The 23,011-nt window shown below is 42.3% G+C and overlaps 1 protein-coding gene across 1 annotated transcript; it reads left to right on the plus strand.

The window, feature by feature from the left end:
* Positions 1 to 163: 163 nt before the first annotated feature.
* cdc40 (cell division cycle 40 homolog (S. cerevisiae)) lies at positions 164 to 23,009 on the plus strand. The gene is made up of 15 exons (XM_008298251.1): positions 164 to 365; positions 843 to 929; positions 3,415 to 3,544; positions 3,649 to 3,735; positions 3,860 to 3,999; positions 4,899 to 4,995; positions 5,319 to 5,458; positions 6,914 to 6,988; positions 7,286 to 7,331; positions 9,959 to 10,060; positions 11,993 to 12,108; positions 13,208 to 13,341; positions 17,203 to 17,279; positions 21,553 to 21,697; positions 22,459 to 23,009. Exons 1-15 carry the CDS (start codon positions 174 to 176, stop codon positions 22,634 to 22,636), a joined length of 1,746 nt encoding a protein of 581 aa, XP_008296473.1. The 5' UTR covers positions 164 to 173; the 3' UTR covers positions 22,637 to 23,009.
* Positions 23,010 to 23,011: the final 2 nt, after the last annotated feature.

Here is a 23,011-nt window from a genome sequence, read left to right on the forward strand (position 1 = left end):
TCTTACTAAATAATAAATAATTTTTGAGTCCTCACATAAGAAAACTAAACCTTTCTTTCTTTCTTTCTTTCTTTCTTTCTTTCTTTCTTTCTTTCTTTCTTTCTTTCTTTCTTTCTATGACTTAGCGGAAGTACCGCCCTCTTACTTCCGCTCGGATATTCACAACATCCAACATGTCTGCCTCCATAGCTTCCCTCGTTTCGTACGGTAGCGATTCTGACTCAGAAAATGAGTCTGAATCAAATACCGGCGCCGAGAAAGTCAGTCCGGCGGATCCGGACGCTATGGCTCACCTTAAACCTTTGCAATCTGCACCTACGATGACTTTGGCTGTTCTCAATTCTGCCCCCGAGGTCGCTGTTAAGGTAAGCTAAGCTAAACAAGCTAGCTAACGTTAGCTTGACGCAACAGATAAAGTACTGCAGTTTAGTCATTTATTCAGATAATGACACCGCTATTTCCAGTGAAAAGTGTGAAATACTTATTTGTAGTCATTCAGCATCGAAAGTGGCCTATTTGTTGTTAACGTAACCACATATTGGTGGTTAGCGGGAAAGCTGAAGTGGCGCTCTTTAGCGTATTGTACGTTAGCGGTGCAACACTGTATGTGTCACAGAGCGCTAAACTCAAGTCATAGTTCTGAAAAGACTGCTCTAAGTTATCGATATTCCCCGTGTCATAACTATTGTTGTCCCACGTTATAACGTACCTGATACAGTGCTAAACGAGCCTCTACGAATCAATTAAGCGACCGTAAAACCAAAGGATTGACGAATCTGTTGCTCGTCAAAAAAGTGAGAAAAAAGGAACCTGTTTGCTGATTGTTTATATCCTCATGACAGGAGTCTGTTGAGACGGGCATACACCTGGACCCATCATTGAAAGAAGTCACTTATAACCCAACATATGAAACCATGTTTGCACCTGAGGTAAGTCTGTGAGTTGTGTTTGTTTCCCTTCGAGCGAGGCCAGACATGTGTGGTTTATATGGTGCTGTGTTATTGGACCGGACTGTAAGTGATGTTCTGTTCACTTTGCTATAAGTGCTTCAGAAACAAGAAGGAGCAGTGGAACCTGTTGGATTTTACTCATCTTTGAACAAGCAAACAAAATCCTCTTTGCAGTGTAGTAAGTAATTCAGTAACATAGTTGTGCTGTTTCCTCAGAAGCTGGTATTAAAAGAATTAAGTTGTTGTAGGAGTTTTACATAACTGTCCAACAGTCATGTCAGCTTGCAGACAGTATCTACTATTCAAAGGCCATTCCATAACCGCCGTTTATTCTTTTCATTACTGTGCCTTTGATCATTATCTTGTTGAAAGGTCCACTTATATTTCAAATTCAGCTTCTGGACTCGTGGCCTCACACTGTCTTTAGGGACTCTATTATATGATGTAGAATTCACAGCTGAGTCGATGACTGCACGCTGCCCAGTCCCCCAGGCAGCAAAAAAAAACAGTGCCATGTTGCACTTTTGGTATTTAGTTTAGTTTTTCCTTTACACAGGACTTGTGTGTCTACGGTTTCTCTGGCTGAACAACTCTGTTTTTAATTGTCTGTCCAGATCACATTGATTCCAAAAATCCTGGTACACTCCTCATAGTTTTTTCTTTGTATGATAGTTTTTCTTCTGGACAGACACTCCTCCCATGTAGATCAAATCACTCTCTAAATGTACACGCATCTGCTTTGACATCAACAGTTGTGGGAGTCACTCAGATTGTGTGATGATTTATTTTTTATTATTATTTTAAATGCATTTATTTATTTTTGCTCTTGGTTTAAGTTTGCTGGAGTGGCCAGTCCTGAGCAAGGTTAGGCACATTGTTTGAAATCTGTGGTACGAGACGGGGTTCTAACTATCAGCACCAAATGTCTTTGGTTCTTATTTTTGTGGATTTCAGCGTGTGGTAAATGTAGGGCTGTGCCGACTTTTTCCATATGAATGATTGTTTATTTCATGTAAATTAGGTAAGTACCTGCAAAATGTCAAACTTATAGCATGTGAGATTTTTTTTTTATCAGTACATCCCCCATGTTTGTATACTAGATTAGATTGGATAGAACTTTATTGATCCCTTTGGTGGGGTATCTCAGGGAAATTGTTGTTCTAGAAACAGCACAACACCGACAGAGACCGTAGCACACATTAGTTAAATTTTAAAAAAAAGAAAGCAGTAGACAAGGAAACAGGAAACACACTGTTAGGAGGAACAGCAGCACGATGTAGTAATAGTTATAATACTAATAACAGTAATATACTGTATAATATGATACCAATCAGTGTCGTGTACGCTGATTCAACAAGAATCAAATGTTTGCTTTTTCAAAAATGTTGACAAATTCATCATTTTCCATGGGATATACTTACTGCATGTTAATACATCCTAAACCTGGGCTTTTCTTGGTTTAGAAGGCTTAAGTCATTTTTCTAGCAGAGTGAAATAAAGCTGTACATGCTTTGGCCTGGTTGGTCATTATACCTGTATTACTAATAATCATCTGAAAAAGCAGCCCATGTTGAAGAACCTCCTTTCCGGGGATGAAATAGTGAAAGATTGATGATTGCTGTCAGGGAGAAGCACAGAAACAATCAGTTAAAACACAGACTTAAATAACAGGAAGTGGGCAAGTTAATAAAATCATAGAATATCTGGATAAACTCCTAAAAGCACAACAGCCATTCACAGATAACAAGTAAAAAGTAGGAATAACAAACAGTTAGAGAACTTCAGAACAGAGTCGAGCCTTTAGATTAGTTCAGATATCAGTGGAGGGGGAAACTTTAAAACTGAGTGGCAAACTGGTCTGTCCACAGCAGAAGATGGTTCTTCACCTTTGAGCTTAAAGCAATAACAAAAAATGAATCTTGAAATGAGTTCTGTACTTCACTGGTAACCTATGGAAGAAGGACCGCTATAGGGGAGATATGCTCTCTCTGCTTGGCACCACTGAGGAGTCCCAGCGCTGCATTTAAACCAGCTGCGGGCGAGATAAGGCCGTCTGGCTGATTCCTGTAATAGTCAAGGCAAGAAGAGATAAAAGCATGAACTATGTTCTCCCAATCTTTACCAGACAGGAGTGATGCTGTTATTGAAGTCACGTTTATTAATAATATATAATTCAAGGCTGTTATTGTATTTTGTTTGCTACCTACTTACTTGAGTGTCCTAATCTCATTCGTTTCCATATTTATGAGCACCTGCACAAATGCTGCTCTTTTCCATTAGGATTAATAAAGTGTTGTATTTATTTATTCATCCGTCGAGCGTTACGTAAATCAGAGTGTCGGCTGTTATTGAAGCCGGGCTTATTAAATATAAATCAAACCGAGCGCCCGTGAGTTGTTCCTCGTGTAGTTCAATAAAAGTTTATCTGTTGCATTGTTAATGCTTTTGTATTCTTTCCTCTCAGTTTGGGCCAATGAACCCTTTTAAAACCCAGCAGATGGCAGCCCCGAGGAACATGCTATCAGGCTACGCAGAACCTGCTCACGTCAACGACTTCATGTTTGAACAGCAAAGACGGACCTTCTCCACATACGGTACACTTGTGTGTTACTGCTGTGATGGCTCTGAATAATGCAGTCAGTGTGTTGACTCTGTTTGAATTTTAATAACCTCACCGTGCTCTCCGATCTCCTAACAGGTTACGCTTTAGATCCATCTGTTGACACACATCAGGTCTCCTCCAACACCTACATCGGTGCCGTGGATGAAGCTGAGAAAAACAAAGGCAATCACCAACAACACTTTATGTCTCATGTGTTCTGTCTTCATAGAACTGTTTAAGTCTAACTGCTATGAGTTATTGTTTAAGAAAAGTTCTTCATTGCAGTGCCTCACGTCTGGTCTTTCAGGGCTGACTGTGTTTGAGACTTGTCATAAGAAGTCAGAGAAAAGGAAAAAGATCAAAGGCGGGGAAGCAGGAGAAATAGACAACTTCCTTGGACCATGGGCGAAATATGTAGATGAGAAAGACGGGGCTAAACCTTCAGAGGTAAGGCTCTGTTCTGACTGCTCATCCAGATCATTACCTGACTTATTACATAACATCCTAGGAAGGCGAGAAAACACAGCCCCCTTCAGGTTCAGGCGATGAGGACTAATGTTGAGGAGTGTGGCAGCTACCACAGCTGTCATGAGTAGATGTCTGTTTGAAGGACTTAAATCATCCAGATAATTGCTTTTATATTCATCCCTTACTAGTGTTTGCATCCTTTGACACTTTACAGATCTTCTAACAACACATGATTATCTTGTAACGGTGGAACCTGTCAGGGATGGGATATATTAGGCAACAAGTAAACAGTCAGTTCTTGATGTTGACGTGTTGAAAGCAGGATAAATCGCCAGCATAAGGATCTAAAAGACTTTGAAAACAGGCCAGAGTGTCTCCAAAATGCTTCTTGTAGGGTGTAATGGGTACCCAAAGCAGAGCCATGCGCTGGAGAGTGAAGGCTCTAAATGTTGATGAACGGTGTATTCTGTTTAAAAGTTTGCTAATCCGCTCGTGTGCTGCACTTTTAAAGATGAGACACGTGTTGGAGCAGATGTTGCTGAGCAGCAGCTGTGTGACCCTCTTTTCTCAGAAAGAACTAAAAGGATAGGCCTGAGTAATCCCCGTTACAGCAGGGCACGCAATTTGATTAAAGTCACTTCACTTTGCTCAATCTGTCTCGTAATTCCATAAAAGATGATGGGTTCAGTTCAATTCCATTTTGTTCATATAGCACCTGTTCATAACACGCGGCCCCTCAGGGCGCTTCACACCGCGGGGTCACGACCTCCCCGAATCATATTATAGAGAGTGACACGGCAAGTCCAGCGTTTCATTTTACACACACGAAGTGCTGTTAGAGATGTGTAACGTGTTTGTGATCCGTGTTTTCTGCACAGGATGAGCAGAAAGAGCTGGATGAGATCACAGCCAAGAGGCAGAAGAAGGGCAGGAACGAGGAAGATGCTCCAGCAGAAGAGAAAACCATTCTTCATGGTACTGTAGACGTTTGAATTTCTGTTCAGTTTGAGATGATGCTTCATGTTGTGAGCTGGTTGCAAACAGCAGTTAGTCGGTTCCTGTTCGTATCATATACATTTTCTTTTCATAACATCTGTGAAATTGTGGCTATTTTTAATTTTCCTGAGCGTGTCCCATTGTGATGTAGTGTTGCCACGGTTACTGCCAATCCACGATTTGAATCCCATTAGAAACTTCAGAACAGAGTGCTGCAGACAGCTGACAGCCCCACTCTCCTTTAACAACCACATGTTCAAATGCATCACATTCTGTCTCTTCTTGTTTTTTCTCCCCGGCAGTTAAAGACATGTATGATTACCAGGGCAGGTCGTACCTCCACGTCCCGCAGGATGTGGGCATCAACCTGCGTTCTGCAGATGCTCCGGACAAGTGTTACCTGCCAAAGAAACAGATTCACGTCTGGTCTGGACACACCAAGGTCAGCACACACATTCTTTGGGCTTCTTTGTGTACATAAATGTTGGAGTTAAGCAATCTTGCTGCTTTACTCCACAGAGGCTGTGTTGATGCATTACACTTTTAAAATAGCTTTAAAATAGCTCAAAAACAGCAAGAGTGTCACCATTTATATACACATAGAGAGAATATCCCATTTATAGTCACTGTTAGAATTTCTGATGGAATCAGTAAAAGCCTTCCAGCCATATTTGAATAAAACGATAACACACCCATCTAACAGCTGCTTGTCCCGGACATATCCAAGATTATTCTGTTTCATTCAAAACAATGTCTTTATAATTCAGATATGAAGACAAACGCTGGGTTATTCCAAGAAAGATCCTATTCAGGCTTCAGATCTGCCAGTGTGCTTCAGGGAGAGAGAAATCACTCAAGTTTTAAATTGGCTCCTGTCCGCTTTGTGCGGGAAGTTACAGCCTTCAGAGTCTAATTTGAAATACAAAGAGGTTTGAAAAGATAATAAGCGAGTGGAAGTGCTGATGTCGAGATAATGGCAGGAAAACGGCCCGTGTGGTGTCACCAAAGTTTTGTGACACTTTTGGGGAAAGTTTGGTATCTTGAGGGAAATCGTTTTTGTGAATACCAAAACAGTTTAGTCTACCTGTCAGGATGCATTATGATCCAGACCATGTGCCCCCTTAAAGGCTTCAGTAGTGATAGCCTTGCCATGTGGAAATAGTGTCCAGTCAGCATGTACCGTGTGTCCATATGTGTCAGTAGGCGTGGATGACTGAGATTAAGCTGTTGCTTCACGTTAGCAACTCCTTTGACTCTCTTAGTCTGGAGTCGAATGCTCTGGTGATCAGAGTAAGTGCATCACCAGTGAAAATTGCAAATATTGTCTGAATAGCCACGTATATGGCAATATATGTGAACGATTGCATCAGACGAGATGCACAGGTGATGATGTAACGTTGCATCAGCTGTTACTTCCAGCTACGTACGCGCGGTCTGCAGGAGCTGCAGTCGTTGTGTGCTTGTGTCAGCACGGCGCCTGGTGAACTTTTCATTTTGTTTTTCCATTTAAACTGATAAACCGAAGCAGCTTGTGGGCTTCTGATAACATTTCAGCCATAAATGTCATGTTTACCGAAACCGTTGTGAAAAGGTTGCGAGTGCTCATTTCAGAATATTTTGAGAGATCCTATCAAGTATTAGTTAGTTTTTCCATGTTTTGTTAAATTCATATGTCTTTCTTTAGACACACTTTCTCAGTAAAAACTACACATACCTGAACCTCTCTCAAGTCACTGGTTCCACTCCTAGTAGCTCATCTCTTTGCATCAAAATTCCATGTTTAGAAGGTTTTTCTCATGTTTTTAAGAGATATTATTGACAGTAGCTCAGCCAGGAGCTGTTATTGTGACCAGCATCACATGGGTGAAAGCTTCTTTCTCCTCCGTCTATTTTCCAGGGTGTCAGTGCGATCCGTCTGTTTCCCAACTCTGGTCATCTGCTGCTGTCCTCCTCCATGGACTGTAAGATCAAGGTAGACAATCCCAATGATGTGCAATAAGAGAAGAAGCTTAAGATTGAATGTGCACACATGTGTACGTGGTTGTTTTTCATGTCATGATCGTGAAATGCGGCGGCTGCTAAGACATATCAGACATTACTTTTGTAGTTGGATCGTGAATCTTCTGCAAACAACCTGATGTATTCTCTTGTAAAGCACAGAACACATTCACTCCAAACGAGGCCGTTTTGGTTGGCTTCAGGCTTGGCCAAGACTGTCATTTTTCTGTTTCAGATTTGTTTTTTTCTTCACTTGTTTGTTTTTTCACAGCTCTGGGAAGTGTACGGCGAGAGGAGGTGTATTCGGACATTTATCGGTAAGTGGTCTTCCTACGTCTTCAGTCAAAAATAAACGGTGAATTTTAATGTGTCAAACTTTGGTAAATGCTGATTATTAGTTGTGTGAAGCTGTGTCTCCAAAATATCAGCTTTTCTAAACAACGATGGATCGTCAGCAAACATGCTGACGTGAACGATGCACCGGGTCCAACATGGACACGGCCGTTTGGGAATACACAGCAGTGACAGAGTGTGAGATCAGCATTACTGGGACACTAATGACACGGCTGCTGACCGCTAACACAAAGTCTGGGGATTTAGGAATTATTGTTATTTTTTTTTAAATATATGGAGTTGGGGAGGGGAGGGGGGGTGTTAGGGTAATGCATGCAGGACACTCTAACACTCTTTCCCAGAGACGGCACGCTGTCAGAATAGAGATTGTTTGCAGCCGTGGTTCTGCTTGTCAGCTCCTTCACCGAATATGCATAATTCAGCAGCCCCGGGGCCAAGGGGAGCGGAGGGGGGCAAGGGGGGCACAAGACATGGAGAGGAGCTGGCGTACAGGAAGAGACAACACAGCTTAGGAGTGAATAAACTGACAGAGAGTGACTGCTGCTGGCTGAGGGGGCTGTGAGGGGGAGAAGCAGCAAAGTCATGGATGATGATGGGAAAGGTTTTCATTCACTGGTAGGTGTGGAGCAGTGAGAGCACCAAGTTACAGTAAAAGAATACTAAAATAAAGGTGGAAATAAAATGAAGAACAAATGAAATAAAAAATAAATAATGTGGCAATATAAAGCAATATTAATCCAAAGTGAATCCATAAAAGAAAAGGCTAGTAAAGGTACAAATGTAAAGACACACAAATAAAATAAATAAATAAATAATTTATTTTTTTATTTAACATTTTTTCTTTATTTGTTATTATTTTTATATTTTAAATTTTTATATTATTAATTTTATTTATTGATTTTTATAATGTTGCTTTAAAAATTTAAAAAAATTAAATAAATACATAATTGCTATTTTATTATCTTATTTATGTGTCTTTATATTTCTACCTTTATTTGCCTTTTCTTTTATGGATCCATTTTTTATTAATATTGCTTTATATTGCCACATTATGTATTTTTTATTTTATTTGTTCTTCTCTTTATTTCCACTTTTATTTTAGTATTCTTTTATTGATTTATTTTTGTAATTTGGCGCTCTCACTACTCCATATGGCTGCATTGTGAAGAGAATAGTCCATTTTCCCTTTGTTGCTGCCGTGATCGCTGTTTCATCATATGCTGTCTGGTACATATATATATATATATATATCTCATACATCTTGTGTATTCAAATAAGAAATTAAATCCCCTTCCATTAAAGAAAAGGCAAAATCCACAACAGTCACTCAAATAAATAGAAACTGAAAAACGTAATAATAAATACAAATTTGATAAATTATAATTTAGTGAAATAAGACATTGCTTTTTAGTTGTGGTGGAAAGAATAATTTAAAAAAAACAACAACAAAAAAATGTCCCAGACAAATTAGAGCACTTTGCTGATGAGCAGTGGACCAGAACACCTGTCAAGTCTGACTGAGAGTTACAGAAAACTCCTGATTGGCTCAAAGGGTTGTTCAACTAAATATGAATTCACAGGTCCCATCATGCTGCTTTGTTTTTTTATGTTTATATTTCTGTTGAACCACAATTCAAAAGCAACATCATGATGTTCAATACATTTTTATTTATTATTACTTTTATCAATTTCAACTTATTTCATTTTTTTTCCTTCCTTAATGGGAGGCTGTGAACACACCTGAGGATGGCTGTACAGTCTCCTTTACTAAATGCGTGGCCCTGTTGTGTATCATCTGTAATTAAACCGTACACTGTAATAGGAAACCACACTCGGTTGTTGTCCTGTCAGCACATGTGGCTCGGCAGAATCGCTAAACAAGAAGGATCAGTTTCTATAATGGGATGCAGGGGGGGTTACATGAATAAGTATGCATATCATTGTGTTCCATTTTCATGTTCGGATTCAGCCTGGGACACAGGGCGTGTTTGCTTACTCGCGTGCCCTGCTTTCAGTCATTTCTGTAGTAGTAGTAGTAGTGCTGCTCCTGCATGCACATCAGGGCTTTGGTGTGCCATCGAGCCGGGTTAGAGCAAGCGTGCACGCAGGCGCTTAGCCTCAGTGGGCTCTGTTATCGCCGTGGAAACAGTGTAGCCCTGATGAAAGCTCGTTTTAACAAGGGAGGCGTCTGCATGAGTCCACGGGGAGCGCGCATCACCTCCACTGTATGAGGAAAAGCCAAGGGGTCGCACGGATCGGCATTAGGAAGAGAATAAGAAGGTGGAGAACAGTTGAAAAGATAGACGGAGCATGTCCTTTTTTATTTTCATTTTTTATCATCTCTCTTCTGCGGCCTCATTTAAAGATTCCATTTCCCTCGTCTCCCGCATCCCACTTCATCTCTTCCTTCAGCATCCCTTATGTTCCTTAACCAGATTTCACATTCCTCAAATGAATTGGGTATCAAAGGAAGACGGCTAGAGAGGGGAGACTCGGTAACAAGACTCGGGAGTGTGTGAAGTGAATTTTGTAGCGTATGTTTGTTTATTTGTTTGTAATATGTGTGCAAATGTTCCTCTCTGCGCTTTAGGCCACAGCAAAGCGGTGCGAGACATCTGCTTTAACAACAGCGGGACCCAGTTCCTCAGCGCGGCGTACGACCGCTACCTGAAGCTGTGGGACACGGAGACAGGTAGGCTGCACCGCTGATCATCCTATTGTTCACGCTGCTGCTCGTGGTTCTTCAAAATGACTGAATCAATAGAAAGACAGCTCGAATGAATGAGTAAATTATGGAGTACGTCTGTCTTGAATGCTCCGATGATGGAGTACTGAAGAAACATTTCCCCCTTTTAACCACAAATGTAGTGAAGGGACGATCAGACATTTTCTGGTTTGTTCCTTCATTGCCTCGTACACAGACCTACTTCCATATTTGTTTTCCAAGTCTTGGCTGCCTTTAGATTCCCATTGACTTTAATTATTTTGGATTTACATCAGATGTATTCATTGTTATAGCAGCTCTGCATTCATTTCCGCACACATCACTCTCGTTTAACTCACTCATATGTTAACATCTATGTACTGCAATCATTACGGACATCTACGTAAGTGTCATCTTAGCACGAAGAACAGCACCAGCGCTTTGTCATCATGCTTGTTTCTAGCGTTTTCAATCCATAATCGATCAATAAAACGAGTTCAGAACACTGGTCATTCTGCTTTGTCCTGCTAGAGACACTTTTAAGCACAAACACAGAACATCCACAGTTTAAATGCACGACCCAGAGGGCTGTAGGATCCTCGGATACCTGAACACTAGCAGTAAACCGTTAACCGCCACAGAAGTCTTTGTCATGGTGGCCCGTTGCAGATAAACACCCTGAACGCCTCCTGCTTGCCAACACAGAGCGGCCTGTAGTTCATGCAACACCTCCTTATCCTGAAAATAGCCCAGTGCTGGATGGGTTAAACGCAGCTGGTCAGTGCTTGTTGCCCTTCGCGTGGAAACCAGCTCGTTGATCACTGGGAAAATAGTCAACAACTGCCATTGAGCCTTTATTCTGTTTCCAGCAAACACACTAAACCTCCTCTGGTTCTGGTCTCTTAGATGTGAGGTTTTACTGGCTTTCTTTGTCTTTAGTGATGAAAAAACACATTTCCTTTGTGGTGCTGCTGGTTGAGCTTCAAGAGATGATTTATCTCCTAGAATTAATGATTAATCAAGATAATAATTTGTAGGCTAGCTGAGAATGGAAAGGAATTCTTGGCTGCATAATTTTGTGTTTAAATGCATAAACAGGCCCAACATGAACATCATACCCAATGAATAGTAAAGTACAGTGACACAAGACAGTAGAAATGCATCTCTAGCTCAGCCCTTATAGGCCTGCTATGATGTTAAAGCACCCCTTTACATTAAATGTTGTCTAACGTGCCTCCAGACTGAAGCGTAGCAGCCACCTGTGTCTGTGTGAACCTTTGCTACAGCTGGGCTCACTGGTCCGTCTTAACTTTCAACCCTTTTCCCACAAGAGTGTCACTCCAGCAGAGGGCAGAAACGAGTTAGACCCCCCACCTGTTGATAGCAGTGGGGGTTATCCAAACACGCTGAAATGTGTTAAATGAATGCATTCCTTACGTTCTTTATCCGTTGTTGTGTTTCGTCGCTGCAGGAATGACTTGGCTCCTGCAGCTGTGGCTGTAGCAGTGATAAAAAAAAAAAAAGGGGGTGATTTTAGTATTTTATTCCACATTTGTCCCAGTTGCATTTAAGCACTGAATGTAACACAACATTTATGTTAGCAAAAAGCTTTCATCACAATCACAAGGGCCCCTCGGTGTCTGAGCCGTTTTAATTTCCTGTTTTTCAGTTCAAGCACTCGCGGTAGCATCAGTCCCATGGTGATTCACCTCTGCCGAACGAACACGAGCAAACACAGACTTCTCGGCGTTACAGCTGAGTTGTCACCACCTGCAGGGATAAAGCATACAGCTTTGAAAGTTGCAGACTGTGTCCTTAAATTTTAAACAACTTGAGTGTTCCCTTTTTTTTTTCTTTTTTTTTGAAAAGCCACTGTGGATTATTCTGCAGCTCTGACTTTCAATTTGCCTCTCTCCACAGGCCAGTGTATCGCCCCCTTCACCAACAGGAAGGTGCCGTACTGCGTCAAGTTCAATCCAGACGAGGACAAACAGAACCTTTTTGTGGCCGGCATGTCAGATAAGAAGATTGTGCAGGTAAAGCTGGCAAATGCTGCACTGCGAACAATTCGGTGATGTTGACCAAGCAGATGCACAAGTTGTCTGTGTACTCCCTGTGCCCACCGGACCATGAAATACACTCTCGTCTCATCTTCCCGCAGTAGTGTGTAGTTGTGTGCGAATGGCAAGTAGTTCAGTGGCTGACAGGACTAGAGCAACTCATTAATCACAGGCAGCATTAGGGCAGAAAAGAGGCAAAGCAAAGAGAAGTGTCTGTGATAGAAGTAGCAAATCCATAACTACCCCATCACACTATCAGGTAAACAGCTTCTAGAACAAGTAACCTTGAACCTCTGTGGATGAAAGTTGGATTTCTGTGCAGCAACATGCTGAGAAAGCAAATACAGGGCACACGGGTTCATGCTTCATAGCTGAGAAACATTGGGTTTTGGGCCGCCGAAGTCATTTTTCTCTCAGCAGAATCATTATTTGAAAATATTTCAAGATAAAAATGTCGCAGGAACAAAGTTTGTCCCGTAATTGTCGATATGACCAGTTGTCGTTATCACAATCTGGCACAATAATCAGGGTTAGTGTTAAATCATGCAGCTCTCTTCTGGGCAACGAGAACAGATGGCTGCTCACCCCAAGGGTAAGATTAGAAAAAAAAGAAGAAGAGCACAAATGGGATGGGATGTAAAAGCTGTTTGGACAGACATACGTCCTTTCTGTTTGTTGCCTGGGGAGGTGCTTCTGTGTGCTTGTCTTTACTTTTTAATGTGTTCATGCTGTTTTCCAAAAATATTAACATCCAGCACCGAGGCCCGTTTGATTGCTAATCGCTGTCATCACATCGCTGCAGTTTAATCATTTCGCAGCACTTGCACATTTTCTAACCGCGCTCATTGTGAGTCTTCTGCAGCCAGTAATCTGATTTTCTTCCTGTTTGTTTTCTCACTTGCACTGGGACAAGTTGTTTTTAATGTGTTATTTTGGTGATCAGCACTTCACAGGAATATAAAAAATGTGCAAAGAAGCTAGTTTGGCGTCCATCTGTTTGAACAGTTCGCTCTGTTGTGACTCGTCTCAGATCAGTGCGTTCACCTCCTCCCTGCTCTCTGTGCCTCTCTGACAGTGGGACATCAGGACCAAAGAGGTGGTGCAGGAGTACGACCGTCACCTGGGGGCCGTCAACACCATCACCTTCGTCGACGAGAATCGCCGGTTTGTCAGCACGTCAGACGACAAGAGTCTTCGAGTTTGGGAGTGGTAAGTACGACAGCTGGACCAGAATATCCGAATATTTGGACCAGCCGTAGTAAGTACAGACTTCAGCCTGGAATACCGATGCAGCATTTACCTGTTTGAAACTGTTGCCATGCCTCCAAGCAATCTCTAATATTTGGTGGTTGTTGCGATGAAATTGGAGAAATCAATACACAATATTGAGGTTACACAGGGAAAAGTATTCATGTATGGCCAACCACTTTCTGTAGCTGTAAACCTTGACAAACTAAGCTAGTTGTATGTCTCCACCAGCTAGTGAAGCTACAGGTTACATCCATCTCACCTTCTGTTCCAGAGTGTTGAGTGTTTTACATTATGACGCCACAGTAAAGTTAAACTTATAAATATAAAACGCCATCAGCTTATTGGTTTGTCCTGTCAAGGTCTGTGTGAAATGTAGTCAAAATGAGCAGATGAATTCTTGAGTTATGATAAAACAAGTGTCTCATGAGATCACAGTGACCCCCAAAATCTAGTTCTGAAGTCCAGGCGACTTCGTGCCAAGATTGAAGGAGCTCCCACCGGCTGTCGTGATGCATCGTGTTCACGAGAACAAGTTGGGCAGGAAGGAGGTCACGGCAGCTTTGACCATTAAAATCTAATAAGTTCTTTATGGAGTCCCGGTGAACATTTGTGCCAGATTTGAAGAAATTCCCTGAAGGCGTTCAAGAGATAATCACCTTCATGAGAATGACAGACAGACTATCTGACACCATTATGCCTGTGGCCTCTCTTGTTGCCCTCCGGCTACAAACCGTTGGGCTTTTAATGTGAGCTAAGTTGTGACGATGAAGTGAATGCGTTTGCCTGACTTTTAGGTTCCCTCACTGTGTTATCGCCACAGTAGAAGATGCATCTAAAGTCACATAGCTTTGTAGTTTGTCTTCTCTCAGACAAGAAAACATGTTGAACAGAGATGATGATGATGACTTCTCACTAACGTGTGCTTTTGCGCTGCCCACTGCTCCTTTCATTAGCTGCTAATAAGAAGAGCAGACATCAACAAACCCCCGGGTGCCCGTATCCTGGACAGAGTTTGCCCCGGCTAATCTGCTCTGAGTCATAGCCTCTGCCACAGTGTAGCTGCTTTACATACCTCTGTTACACTGGGACTTTCTTCTTTCCTCCAAGGAGCTATCACTGTATATAAAAAATGCTCCAACGCTAAGCCCTGTACGCCAAGGCCCTGTTCTCAGCTGGACATTTTAATAAACTAAACATTTCTAATAATTCAATTAAATATCGATTTGGAAGGCAGACGTGCTGGAAGATTTAAAACTCCCCTAGTTTCCTTTGAAACAAAACCAAATTGTGATGAACAAAACCACATCTGGTGTCTTTCCACAAGCTGATGTGTTTGTGTCCTCCTGCAGTCTGTGTTTGTGCTCAGTGGACAGTCAGGACAGACCACCACCACGGGCCTGTACGCTGGCTGAGGTGTCCAGCAGTGGCAAACCAACTCTGGTATTTGCTACTCAAACATGATAAATATTTAAAGTCCAACTGATAAAGAGAGCTTCTAAAAGAGGAGGCTTTTTATTCAAGGACATCTGTGTGTGGAGTTAACTTTTCATTCCCCTTGTCCAAACTTTCCAGCTCTTCTTTTCTCTCCAGAGCATGTGAGATATAGATTAACTGCTGAAAAACGGCTTTTCACACACTCTCTAAGTCAGAGTTGAAGGCCAAAATAAAATGTAGACTGAACAACAACAAGCTTAAGAACCACATCCCTGGAGTCTACTTTCTACCCTCGCTGAGGAGAAGAGGCTCCCATGAGCTTTTTTTTTGTGCAGCGTGGGAGTGAGTGGCCAAGTGGTATGCCGGTCCAGAGAAGTGGCTTGACTGTCCCTCTTTCTCCCACGGATACCACCTGGCTCCAGCTTTGGCTAACCCCCCTTGTAAGAGCTGCCACATGAAAGCATTAGGCTGGCTTAATCGGAACAGTCTCATCTTGTCAGAGGAGCAACAGAGGCTGGTAGAAAGGGCCGTCACGAGGGGACGCCGGATGGTTAGAGAGGATTGTGAGGCAGCGAGCTATTTACGTCATGGTGCAAACGCCTACACAAAATTCAAATTCTACCCTCGTTTTCACACATATACTCACAAGTTTTCCGGCGAGACTACTTTATCTGTAGCAGAGGTTTATCATCAGGGAACGGCGAGTCGGTGTATGCGTTGGAGGAGGATTACAATCAATACAAAATGTACCGCACTGTTCCAACAAAGGGAATTAGCTCTTGATCATAAAGACATCGCTCAGAGAGCGATGAAACTGTGGGCTTGGAGGGACATTTGGGATGATGATAGATTTAGAAAAAAGGATAGAGATGAAAAATGGCAGAGACGCTGGAAAGGCATTGTTGGATTCACACATCCTCTAAGAACTCAATTTGCCTTGTTTATTTTCAGCTCGGTTTTGGCTTATAAGTAAGGAGGCTCGTTTTTAGCAGGTTCCCAGACTGGCTTTCATTGTGCTTCTGACCTTTTTTTTAAAAGCCAATTCCTTCCTAAATGTAATCAGCATCAGGTAAATATTTGAACAGTAGTATCGACACGACTACGTTCATTTAAACTGTGGCAATCATTTGAAGGAAAAAAAAGTCAATTTTCTCTGCTTAATTATGTTTTGTGAAATCCTCTTTTCACATTAGCTCTAAATAAACAAATATCATCTGTTTCACTTTGTTCTCAGCAAGAGAAGCTGTGGGCTTCTCCTGATCCTATGTGCTGTTCCTCTGCAGGCTGACTGCACATCTTAACTGTAGTCTCACTGAAAGGGTCGTACGCCTGACAAACTAAAGTTCATATATAAACTATACAAAAAAAACTGCTGTTTGTTTGCATCATTATCTTTAAATTTGATGGACGTGAAACACAGCGAGCAACAAACAGTCATCTATTATTCATAAGGATCCCCAGAGTATAGATTGTTTTCCTTTCTTCCTGTTCCATTGCTCTACAGAGCACTGGTTATTTGTGGATTTCATAACAAGAGATACGATGGCTTCATCTTAATTTCACTCGCCTGCAGACGTTACCTCGGACCAACCCAGCGCCGCCACAACGTCTGACTTTGTGCACATGCATGAATTCAAGCGCGTTTAATGTGTACAAGGGTTTGCATTTCTAATTTCCTCAGTTCTTCGAAATCCTTTTTTTCATGTGTGTGTGTGCAAACATTGCAGTCCCTTAGTTCCAGCTGTTACCGCTGACAGGAAGAGACAGAAACATGGTTTTAGTTTGAGCAGATAGCAGGATGAGTTCAGGGCCGTTGCTCTTTAGCATGTACATGATGTAAACAATCAGGCCTCGTTAGTCGGTTTCGCTGACTGTATCTGAGTGGACCAGTGTCCCCCCGGACCCAGCCTGTTGGCATGTTCCCGCCTTGCCAGTGACACACACACATGTAGCGCTGTAGATTTGAAAGCTCTTCCTCTGACCACTTAAGATCACATCGCCACGTTCCCTTTGGTTCCCACAGCAGAGAGCATAGCAGAGCATAAAAGAACATGGAGGAAGGGTGAAAGAGCAATGAAAGGATTCATAAATAATTGCTTGCTGGTGCAGTCGCGGTAGAGCATCAAAAGCATCTTTCAGATCGCACGGAGTTATTTACATACCGTAGCCGTAATGGCACTACTGCCTGTTTTCCACCGGTGCGGTTTTCTCTCCAGTAATAAGCGTTCTTGGAGCTGGCATAAGCAGCTGCGTCGGTAAACAGACTCCGGCTTTGTGAATGTTTTCCTTTTGAGTTCTTCTTGCTCAGGGGCTGCTCAGATTATTCTTTCATCCAGTGTTTAACCCATCTTCAAGTGTACTCACAGTGCTTTGTGCGTTTCTCAGGGACATCCCCGTGGACTTCAAATACATCGCCGAGCCCAGTATGCACTCCATGCCAGCTGTGACTCTCTCTCCCAATGGTGAGTACTCAAATCACGGCAAAACACTCAAACACCACAGTGCAGAGCACTCTAGGGGGCATAAATCTACATTACCACATTGAAGTAGATTCATGGAGTCCAATGTTGGTCACTGCTCAGAAGAATAAAAATGAGGCGAGTTCAGTGCAGACGCTTTAATTTATGTGCGTATTAAAACAGATGCTGGATGTATGTAGTTTTCAACACCAAGACAATATATTCAAAATATTTGGACCTCTTAAAATGTATGAATTTCTTTGCAGTTGATAGCAAATGGTATTTATTTTATAGAAAGACAGGATATACACACTTGTCAATCAAAATATTCCACTGAAAGAATTTTTTTTAGGTTTTTAAACGATAAAATATTCACACTGCTCCCCAAAAGGAAGACAACAAAGTCATTAGAGATCCAATAGTGGCTTCATTAAAGATCACAGGTGTAGTGTTTTAGTTTGTTTTAGCTTGCAGACCTCACTGACAACATTTGACCACGGAGTCGATCACTTTCTGTAATATCTGCAGCCAAAGTTTCCTCCAGTTGTCGACCAACAAAGCTATCAGTTTTACCAAGCTGGCATTTTCCCCCTTGTTGAACATTTAAGCATCGCATCAGAAATATTTTCCGTGCATCATCACACACCTGAAAGCGCACGACCATTCACTTAGATTTAGAATCAGCTTTAATGACCAAGTATGGACACAAGGAGTTTGGTTTGGGCTGTTGGTGTCGTCCTGGGAATGAGCAACAGGAAAATAAAAAATAAAGGAAAATAACTATAGAAAAAAAATAAGCAAAAAGAGAATAAAATAAATAATAATAAATAAAATAACAAATATACACAAGAATTTATACGTCTGAGCAGAATATATATATGTACATTGGTCCAGAACAGCAGTGCAGATAATAATGTTGGCTGAGAGTGGCTCAGCTGTTCAGTACAGTCATGGCCGTGGGATAAAAGCTGCTCTTATGTCTGGGGGTTTTCGTGTGCAGGACTCTGTATGGCCTGGCAGAGGGAGGAGGGAGAACAGTTTATGACCAGGATAAGTGGGGTCTGGATTATGTTCTGGCCCTCTTCCTGGTTCTACTGGAGTACAGGAGGGCGGGCCGGCCTTACACTAGACATGAAGCTTAGCTGTAGAAAATACTACAGAGGAAGAAGAGCAACAGTTAAAAGCCAGACAGGGGATTAACCCCATCCAGAACCTAAAGTTTTCAAACTGAAACAAGGTCAGTTGCTATTCTAGATGTCTGTAAACTCCAGACCAGAGCAGATGGTAGGCACTTGCAAATTCAATCTCAACCCGTCGTATCACTCTTCCTCAGTAACCAGTGTTGTGATCTGAGCTGTGTCTGGTAATAGTCCTCCATGTTTGAGGTTGGAGACCCTCTTCTTGGCTGTTGTCCTGACACTGACGTGCTCCAGTCTGCTGCAGGTCTTTCTGGATCTGCCCATGCACCACCAGGCCTCCATTTTTAAACATATTGACCATATAGCCAAACGCTGGAGGATGGGATGCTAGTTTAGTAGAACAATGCTTGACCTTTTCTCTGAGCTCTCTTTGCCTGCCTTTATCATTTTTGCAGCTCTCTTAAGTTACCAGTTTTCAGGCAGTTTATTGATGGATCACGTTTGGTATTCTGGGTTTTACAATCGGAACGAGTGCAGCTCCTTTTTTTGTTGCCGTTTACAGACGTTTGTTTTCTCAAGTGACAGCCCGGCTTATTTTATCAGAAACATGTATTTATAGTCGTGCTCAACAGATCAAATCCCACCTCATCTAGCATTTTGTGAAATTACCGTTCCAACCTTTTTAAGCTTTCCAATCATTTAACCGTCCAGATATGTTTTGGGGCTGTTGTACTTAAAAAGGAAGGATGTGAGGCGGACTATGTTTTGTCAGAGGACTGGTTTAACGTTTTGGGACCAGCTGAGGAGATCAATACCAGTGTCATAGCTGCAGGGAGAATAAGAAGAAAGAGACGCTAACCTTAGCTTAACTTAGCACGGAGACTCGGGACAAAGGGAAACAGCCTGCCTCGCTCTGCAAAACAAAAAACAAAGCCTTGTCTTCTTTAGGAAGTTGCCAGGTGATAATTACACGCAGCTGCAAAACTGTACAACAGTCTCAATACAGATTCAACAAACAAGACATAGCGTGCTAATGATTAAGGTGAAGACATGCTGGGAGATGAATATAGTTAGCTGTGGACAGAGCAGCTGTTCCCTCTCCTTCCCACGCTTTTACTAGTCTTCTAGATGTAGCTTAATATTGATATAAAGGAGCGAGAGCGGGATCAATGTTCTCATTAGCTCACTCAGAGCACCAAAGTCGGTGTTGTTCCTGAAATGTCAAGGTGGAGCTGTTGAGCAGGAGCCATCATAGTTTATGTGATAGAGGCACCCTTTGCTGCCGTCATATGAAGTCAAGAAGAGTAATGACTATAGACACCATCCCATACTTAATATATACAGTTTAAAATGTGTATAAAGAATGTACAGGAGTTTAACCCTAAGCCTTAGTAAGCCTGCTTCTGCACAGCTTACACGTTTTGCATCACATGAATCCAGTTTCCGACTCGGCGGCCAAGTTTCGTGAGCAGCACATTAACAGACTTACCAGGTGGTCTTCCTCTTCAGACGTAAAGCATCAAGAGCTCCTTGTTGCGCCCATCAGCCTCAACTAATATCAAAACTCTTTAGTCCTCGTCTGTTCCCTCCCTCTCCACCTACTTTGATTTGTCTCTCCGTAGCCTCTTACTTCCTTCCTTTGGCCAACGTTCTTATTTGTCCCAGCGCCGGTTTGTTTCTCTCCGGCGTGTGAATAATGAATGTGTTCTCAGTGGGAGACCATTCAGTTTCTTCTCAGGCCTAAATGGCACCCAGCACCTCTTGGCACCACGTTCACAGCCTCTCTTTCTAATTTCCCGTCTCTTCCCACTTCAACCAAAGAGACGGCGCCTGAGTGCGCTGGTGAAATTGGTCGAGTTGTTTTCATTCTGCTGTACCGACTGCATTTGACATTTGTGGACAATCATGTCTTTTTTTTTTTATCTAAGTTCTGCGCTGAAGGATGTTAGATGACGACACACACACACACACCAGCACTGTATCTCTTTCCCGCAGCACATTAATAATTTCCATCATGTTCTCTTTAAGGAGTGCAGCGAGTCGTGTAATGCTTTGACATGAAGCACTGCCTCTTATCACCGCGTTGTGACTCGAAGAACGTGGCGTTGTCAGGAGCTGAAGCGCTCTGTGAAGTGGATCTCAACTGAGCAGCCGCTGATGACAACAAATCTGTTATTTTTCCCTACCTTGCCCCAATCGTTCCAGTTTAATGAAGGCAGAGCAATGAGTTCGAGCCCCTTTCAGAGCGTCGTCCACTCCAAATTCAAATTCACACAGTTTTGCTTTCTTTTTTTTGAAGAAATGTGTCCTTGAGGCCCGTTTCTACCATTTCCTATGTGCCTGCTGCTAAAGCTATTAGCTCTCTTAATGTTCCTCTAGATCACAGTCGTTGCGCTCGGTTTAGTGCGTGCCAACAGGCAGCATCCCGATAGCACCTCAAAGATCCCAGGGGCTGCTTGTTCGACATTTTACTGTCGTGAGTCATGCAAATCAGACAAACTTGCAAGCTAATAAGCAATTTAAAACTTTCTGTGACAACTTTTAAAAGCGTAGATATAGTTGAATTTTGATGTTATTTATGCTGAGATAAACTTCTGTCACGTTTATATGTGCCTAAAAGCTCCCACATTGAGCCCCTTGTCAGCAAATTCATGAAAGTTCCACTTTTGAAAGGTGCTTTATTTTACTATAACACTGTCCCACAGATGCTGGGAGTGCACGAAGACCCTCGTGTTCACTCTTACAGCCAACAGTAGAACATTTCATATCCAAAATTTGAGTAGATGTCAATTGATTCCTCAGTGGGAACAAAGCAGCTCAGTAAAGTTCTTACTAGCTTGTAAAGCTGGGAGAGGACCAGCAGAAGTAAACATCTTAACAGCTCTGAGTTTATAACAACTACAAAACAAAATAAAAAAGGATTTTCACCACATGGAAGTTTGATCCTGCACATCCAGAGTCTTTTGTCAGCGTGTTGTGTTTTGTTACCGAGTGCTGTGCCACGTCACATGATGTATGCATTATTTATTCTATTAACAGTGTCTGTGTCTGCTTGTGTTGGCTGCAGTGTGGCTGAACAGCCCATGACGCCTGAGACAATAAAGTTAATCTTGAATCTCGCTTGTTTCCAACCCCAGGTAAATGGCTAGCATGCCAGTCTATGGACAACCAGATCCTGATCTTCGGAGCCCAAAACCGCTTCAGACTGAACAAAAAGAAAGTGTTCAAGGGCCACATGGTGGCCGGCTACGCCTGCCAAGTGGACTTCTCCCCAGACATGAGGTAAGCCTGGACTCCGTCAGTCAGCTGTGATGTGGGGCAGGGTTACTGTAACAGAAGCCAGAATTAGAAATGCTCAAAGCTCATTAATAGTTTATTAGTTTCATAGCTGATTAGTAAATGCTAAACAGTTTTGGCACTGATGAATGAAAATATGCCAGAGTAACAGAAGCAGGTCAGAGGAGATTAGATTTCTCTTTTTAGTAAATCACTCATCTGCGTTTGGGTGCAGAGACCAGAGACAAACATGTGATGATGTAAAGCAGAACAACGTAAAGAATCACCGCATCTTAGTAAACAAAAACTAATAAAGCTGTAAAAGCAGCCGTCTAAAGATGCTTAATGTGTTCAGGTATGTGTTCAGCTCAGCTCCTGTGATCTGTGTCTTACACTGTCCTCTAAAAAGAGCTGTGGGGAAAAGCCACTTCATATGAGCTAATGTACAACCTCCACAAGGAGAGCTAAGTAGGACAGGCCAGCTCCCTAATTTTAGCCAGAACACCCATTAAGACCTGCCTTTGCCCCTCTTCTCACCTACCACCACCCACGTCTGTACGCAGCTGCCCTCACCTCCTCTCAGTATCCATGGCAACATTGCAACTCCTGGCTAGACTAGATACCAAAAATTTAGACTCCCACCTTCTGGCAGGTGAAGTAGAGACACAAGTCATTTTTAGCAAAATGCTAATCATTTCATCCTCTTCTAGTTTTCTGTTTTTTTTTCTCTTTCTCACACTTTTACTGAACCCGTTCTTCTCCGTCAGCTACGTGGTATCAGGAGATGCAGACGGAAAGCTCAACATCTGGGACTGGAAGACCACCAAGCTTTACCACAGGATCAAGGCTCACGACAAGGTGTGCATCAGCGCCCTGTGGCACCCACACGAAACCTCCAAGGTCATCACCTGCGGCTGGGATGGACAGATCAAACTGTGGGACTAGATCTGTCCTGGGGGAGGAGGGGGGACAGGTTCACTAAAGAGACAGATAGGGACTGTTTGTCCCGTGGACTTGGTGAGTGAAAGCCAAAGGACTGGTATCCAGTCTTTCTGCAGCAGTGTATTTTTGTATCTCGTCATGAGGGCTCAGAGTTTATCCTCATGTAATATCTGTACAAAGATTAACACGAGCAACTTTTAAAAACTGTAAGTCAGGTTACAGGGGTGTCCTTAGCATCTTTGTTTTAAATGTGTTTTTTTTCTATTTGCTATGTCCTGTGTAGTACACTTTTGAAGTCTTTGCTTAAGTTTCTTTGTTTTCAATTGTACGATCATCCCTTTGTGGAAATAAACATTCTGTATATTTTACCTTTTAAGA

The sequence above is a fragment of the Stegastes partitus genome, unplaced genomic scaffold (genome assembly GCF_000690725.1).
Source record: "Stegastes partitus isolate 25-593 unplaced genomic scaffold, Stegastes_partitus-1.0.2 Scaffold1299, whole genome shotgun sequence".
Lineage (NCBI taxonomy): Eukaryota > Metazoa > Chordata > Actinopteri > Pomacentridae > Stegastes > Stegastes partitus.

What these genes read in the sequence shown, in the direction of transcription:
- cdc40 (XM_008298251.1), top strand. Translation starts at nt 174, where the DNA reads ATGTCTGCCTCCATAGCTTCCCTCGTTTCGTACGGTAGCGATTCTGAC. An exon ending in ACGGGGCTAAACCTTCAGAG is followed by an intron (nt 4,000 to 4,898) that starts GTAAGGCTCTGT and finishes TTTTCTGCACAG; the next exon opens with GATGAGCAGAAAGAGCTGGA. An exon ending in CCATGGACTGTAAGATCAAG is followed by an intron (nt 6,989 to 7,285) that starts GTAGACAATCCC and finishes GTTTTTTCACAG; the next exon opens with CTCTGGGAAGTGTACGGCGA.